This window comes from Alligator sinensis, unplaced genomic scaffold, assembly GCF_000455745.1.
Source record: "Alligator sinensis unplaced genomic scaffold, ASM45574v1 scaffold2053_1, whole genome shotgun sequence".
NCBI lineage: Eukaryota > Metazoa > Chordata > Crocodylia > Alligatoridae > Alligator > Alligator sinensis.
In genome coordinates this window covers 29,333-35,345 of record NW_005843864.1, presented here as the reverse complement: position 1 = coordinate 35,345, position 6,013 = coordinate 29,333, and the positions used below count along the sequence as shown (strand labels likewise).

At 44.1% G+C, this 6,013-nt stretch overlaps 1 protein-coding gene across 1 annotated transcript; it reads right to left on the bottom strand.

Moving 5' to 3' along the window:
* Positions 1-4,197: 4,197 nt before the first annotated feature.
* On the bottom strand, positions 4,198-5,124 carry LOC102378352 (olfactory receptor 6C3-like). The gene has a single exon (XM_006039217.1). The coding sequence runs from the start codon at positions 5,122-5,124 to the stop codon at positions 4,198-4,200; it is 927 nt and encodes a 308-aa protein (XP_006039279.1).
* Positions 5,125-6,013: the final 889 nt, after the last annotated feature.

The window sequence follows — 6,013 nt, the reverse complement described above, 5'->3', positions numbered from 1 at the left end:
TCGTCCCCGTGCCTCCTTCCTGCCATGGCAGGGGGTCGGACTTGATGATCTGTCAATGTCCCTTCCGACCCTACGGACTATGAAACTATGAGTGAAACACTGAACAACAGTGTTGCTGACACTGGCTTTTTCCTAATTGTGAGTAAGACCAAAAAAGATTTTTTCTTTAAAACGTAGATAACTTTTTTTAGAACAGGGAAATGAAATCAAAACTGACCTCTCACATCTTATTTTTGTGTTTTTCAGACTAGGTTACAGGTTCTATATTCTCACACCATTTTGTGCTAACCGTTGGTCTGTGAGGAATGAAACTCATCTGATCCTGATGATTTATGCTTGTGCAAGTGGGGCTCCTACACACATGTGGGGAGCCTGCTCCAATGCACTGGAAATCCATTGCTTTGGAACAGCCTCCCTTAATCGAATCTGCTGGAGCATGGAAATTGACGTGCTCCAGCAGCCTCGTGTGTCCAGTGTATCAGCATCCCAGCACACTTCTGCACTGACAAAATGGCGGCAAGGCGCCTTGAAATAAAACACACCTGCTGTGCTTTAGTTCAAGGCACCCCACCACCATTTTTCAGCACAGCAGCGTGCAGCAACGCTGGTACACAGGCCATGCAGGTGCTTTTAATTAGTGTACCTCACTAATTAAAGTGCCCGGCACCACATTTGGAACCACATGTAAAAACGCCCCTGGTTTTCTTGCTTCAGTTTGCTTTGCATCTCTTTCTGAATTGGAAATATGTCTTTGGTTCATTATTTATCATCCTGGCTGGAAGATGGACCTTTTCCTTGACATGTTAGCTGATTACAAATATTTTAAATGAATAAGAACTCAAAAGTTAACAATTTAGTTGCATCAACCTTAATAAAGCCAAACTTGTAACCTCAAAGGGGAAGAAGTAAGGAGTGAAACACTTGGTATCTTCAGGGAAAGAAACAGAATGAACTGAAAAGCCTGGGTTAGGGAAAGGGGTAGCATTTTTTAATAAAATTCTACATTTTACATTGAACATAAATTGATTAAAACAGTAAAATGGCCAAAGCAATAGGTGGCAGAATCCCAGAAATCCCCTCCCAAGAGAAGGACCCTCATCATTGAGCTAAGGACTCACTCTTTTGGCTTCATTGCCTCAATGAAAGTTGCACTCCAGGCTCCCACCTGACCCAAAGTTAGTCTATATAGCTTCTCTCTCTCTCTCACCTGTTAAACTTTAAGATGGGGCCTATCAAGTTAATATGCTGAAAGTTCTGGAGCTTGTAGGGTTTGTATTTGAACACAGGAGAGAGGTTGCTTCCAGGTAGGTGCAGGCTAAATTTATGCAATATTTTTTAAAAAAATAGGAGGGCTGTGGAGATCATTTATTGATATGTCTTATAGCTTACTTTCTACAGCCCATTTGCTTACATACGGTATGCGAGTATCTTCACTGGCTGGGTTTCTTGCTCATACATACGGTATGCGAGTATCTTCACTGGCTGTATTTCTTGCTCACATCCCAGCCTCTAGCTTCTTTACTATTCCTTCTGTCCACAAACAGCACTCACACAACCTGCAGATGCTTCCTCAGTCTGACGAAGGATATTTAAACCCTAAAGCTTGCTAAGAAGAATTTTTTCCAACTATTTCAGGTGGTTTAATAAAAGATATCATATTAACCTAAAGAACCTTGATTGAAAGTAAACTAGACATTTTGGACATTTTTAAAGTGCGCTGGAGAGTGCTTTAATTAGCAACTGTAGCATCAGCATCCCACTTCAAAATTAACTCAAGGCCCCACCACCACTCTGAAGTGGAGGGACACTAATACACAAGATGTGGAAACTGTGGCGGGCCAGTAGGGGGTGCTCCTGTGTTGAGCCACTGCGCCCAACCACCTTCAAGGCTCCGAGTGCCTCCCTGGGGGCACCTCATGTCTGGCTGACCCCCTTCCTGGAGCACACCCACTAGCCTGGGGGTTCCACTGCCACCACCCAGGGCTCTGAACTGATTCTGGCTCTGCGCACCCTGGGAAACACAGGCCTAGTAGCCCTCAAGGACACTTGATTCACTTCAAGAAGTTGAGATCCTTCCCTCAGTCAGAAGCACAAGTAGTGGTCTCCCTTATTCAGCTTAACCAAGGAGACCCCAAGGCATAATTTAGACCCACTCCCAATAAGTCTCCCACACTAGGTACAAACGAGAACTTTATTGGTTACAGAGGGTAGTGTTAGAATAGGGTACATGGTAGAGCAATATCAGAGAAATCCCATTGAGCAAACTCCCATGGCTGGGTAGAACTTTGATCACGCATATGAGTTACTGCAAGCTAATTATCTAGTTAGATCTCGGGTAGCTTACTCACAAGTATCATGCAGAGGCAGTTGGAGATTCCCTCTGGAGGCAGGCAGTTCCTTGATCATGAGTTTTGAGACAGAGAGCAAGTTTCAGATGGTAGCTCTCTTCTCTGTCTCTGAGTCTCCCTCATGGCTGCTGCCCCCTCCTCCTGGGCAGTCCTTAACTTATATAGCCCTTGTGACCTCATTTACCTGGTCCAATGGAGGCCAGCACCTGTTGGCTGTCAGCAAACAAATTTGAAATACATCACTAGTTGCTGGGCAGACTGGCAGTCTCTAGCTCACCAGGGAGGAAGCCCCTCACCCAGGTATGTGATACTAATCACGTAAGCAGAGGGAGCAGGTTTCCCCCCTCTCTCAGGAATGTATCCAGCTCAGGTTACCAAAAGAGATAGGGTAAAGGTGTGTCTCCTCTGCTGGGCCCATCCTAATCAAATGGTCACACAGCACAGTTCTTGGGGAGAAACAAAGGTGGCCTTCTGCCAAAGACACTGCTGGAGCATGCTAATTAATTGAGTCTGCGCTGACGCTCTGTAATTACAGAGCATCAGAGCAGCCTCCCTGCATATTTACAGGCACCCTTAGTTACCATTGTAATCTACTGCTGTGGTCCATGATAATCCCAGCCACTATAACAACCTACTACTGAGTGTGGAATATTTATATTTTAGGGGATGAAAATTACAAATTCAAGACCTGTTGGTAATGGTGAAATGCCTGTGCGCACAAATGCCATCCTATTGTAGCATTTTTGGCCATGCTAACTTTTAACACTTTCAAGCAGCCTGATCTGCACTGATATCAAAATGGAACTCCTCGGGACATAGAACAGCTTGGCTCTCTTCATCCTTCTGCCACTTGTTTTCTGTGTAATCTTAGACAAAGTGCTTTCACTTCAGGCTCTCATTTGTCTGTCATGTCCACCTTTAAATGAAAAGCCCTTCAAAGGAAAGGATTTTTCAAGAGTGTCTTGATACAGGACCATGCACAATGACAGGACTGGATCCAGGAGGGGTGCAGTGCCATTGTTGCACCTACCTTCTGTTTTAAACTGGCCCACTGGAGCTTATGGGGATTTATTTTTTTTAGTTCTCTTCTTCCTCCCCTCCTCTTCCCTGCTCCCCACCCCCAACTACTCTACTTAGTACTGTTCCTGTCTGCCCCAGCCAGGCTGCTCGTGGTCTGAGTTCAGCTGGGAACAGAGAAAGCAGCAGTGGGAATGGTCAGGAGGGATTCCCTTCCCTGTTCCTGCTCCGGGGAGATGGGGCAGGGAGGGGGAAACAACTCTCCTGCCCTGATGTTGCCATTGTCTTCATCCCCAGATGAGCCCATCCCCAGTGCAGCCTGGCCAAGGCAAGCAAAAATACCTCTTGTGTTTCTTCCACCCCTGGAAATGTTTTTATTTGAAGATGCCCTGAGTCTTTCTGGGAGAGCAGAAATGGAAGTGTTTCAAGTATTTTTAAAAATATTTTACAGCTTTTTAGGTAACATGGAATAAGGTCAAGTTAAATCATTTGGGGATATATTGCAGGTAATGTTCAGGGAACAACATCAGTTTACTTCAGCTACGAAGGAAATCAATATATTTTTGCTGTAAGTTGAGCGATTACAAAAAAATTGAACAGGATTTCAAAGACTGTAGAGATAATAGAGATATTTTAGAGACAGCAATTTCCTCTCCCAGCCTACATACCAGATCTTGATGCAAGTAGAGCACATATTTACTTATTTTCTTCCACCCTCACATCATATTAACGGGATATGAAACAAAAAGAAAAAGAGAAGCTACCCAAGCTGGAATGCTCTGAAGAGCAGGAACTGTCTCTGTTGCACTTAAGGTTTAAATAATTGAATTCTTTACTTTCTCTGGATTTCTATGTACAAGAACAATTTACCCACCACATTTCTTAGGGCCTTCTTTACCATTTTGTTTCTCAGGCTATACACCAAGGGGTTGACCAACGGAGTCACAACTGTGTCGGAGAGAGAGAACACTTTATGGAGATCACCCAGTGCTTGGGATTTTGGTAACATATAGACAAAAATCAAAGTCCCATAGAAGAGGGTCACCACGATGAGGTGAGAAGAGCAGGTGGAAAATGCCTTCTGCTTCCCAGTGGTGAAAGGGATTCTCAGGATGGTGGAGATAATGAAAATGTAGGACATTAAAGTCAAAAGAAATGGGAAAATTGTGAAAGTGAAGGCTAAGGTGAAAGTTGTAAGTTCCACTTGGTGTGCCTCACTGCAGGAGAGTTTTACAATTGGGCAAGTGTCACATATAAAATGATCAATCTCATTGGAACCACAAAAAGATAATTGTGAAATTAAAACTGCCATAACAGTACTTCCTAAAAGTCCACTTATCCATGACACTGCTGCCAAGAAAAGGCAGAACCTGTCATTCATTTGAGCTGCATAATGAAGTGGCTTACAAATTGCTAAGTATCGATCATAAGACATCACAGAAAGAAGGCAGCATTCAGCACACACCAGGAAACCATAAATGAAATTTTGTACCATGCAAGCCCTAATGGAAATGCTCCTATTCCCAGTCAGAAGACTGCCCAGCATCCTGGGGAAGATGGTGGAGGTGTAACAGGTCTCCAAGCTGGACAGGTTTTCCAGGAAGAAGTACATAGGGGTGTGCAGGTGCTGATCCACTAGGACCAGCACAACAACGAGGATGTTCCCAGCCATAGTCACGATGTAGATCACTAGAAAGAGCAAGAAGAGAGGAATGTCTAGTGCAGGATGTTTCCCAATTCCAAAGAGGATGAATTCCATTATGGATGTTTGATTTCTCCAGGGAATCACAGCCATGCTGTTTCCCTCATCTGGGGGGAGAAAGCGGGGGGAGAGACAAAAAATGGTCTGGTAAAGTTTGAGGAAGACATGGCCTGTATATGAACACAGCAGAAGTGCTCTAGATTTAAATGCATAAAAGAGATCAAGAGATTTTTATACCGGTTTCCCATTGAAAAAGAATGAGACTTCTTTGCTTACATTGCTGCTAATCTCTGCCAGTAGATTTTGAAGGACTTGAATTTAGACTACTACATATACTTCAGAAGAGCTAAACAAAACTATTATAACCTTTTAACAACTAAATTTATACTTCCCTCCCTCTAAGTTAAAGGAAGCAAAAGGAAAACATTTAAAATATCAGTAAAGTTTCTCTGGAAGTCATCAGAAAAACACAATCATTGGCCAAATCCAAAGTTGACCATTGCTTACTGAAGCCAGTGGCCACATGCTCAGCTCATAGAAATTGGTCTTGAAACCAATAGACCAGATCTATGGGGAGATGTGGACACGCCGGAGGGCAGGGAACAGCTGCAAGCAGATCTGGACAGGTTGGACAAGTGGGCAGAAAACAACAGAATGCAGTTCAACAAGGACAAATGCAAAGTGCTGCACCTGGGGAGGAAATATGTCCAGCACACCTACAGCCTAGGGAATGACCTGCTGGGTGGCACGGAAGTGGAAAGGGATCTTGGAGTCCTAGTGGACTCCAAGATGAACATGAGTCGGCAGTGTGACGAAGCCATCAGAAAAGCCAATGGCACTTTATCGTGCATCAGCAGATGCATGACGAATAGGTCCAAGGAGGTGATACTTCCCCTCTATCGGGCGCTGGTCAGACCACAGTTGGAGTACTGCGTGCAATTCTGGG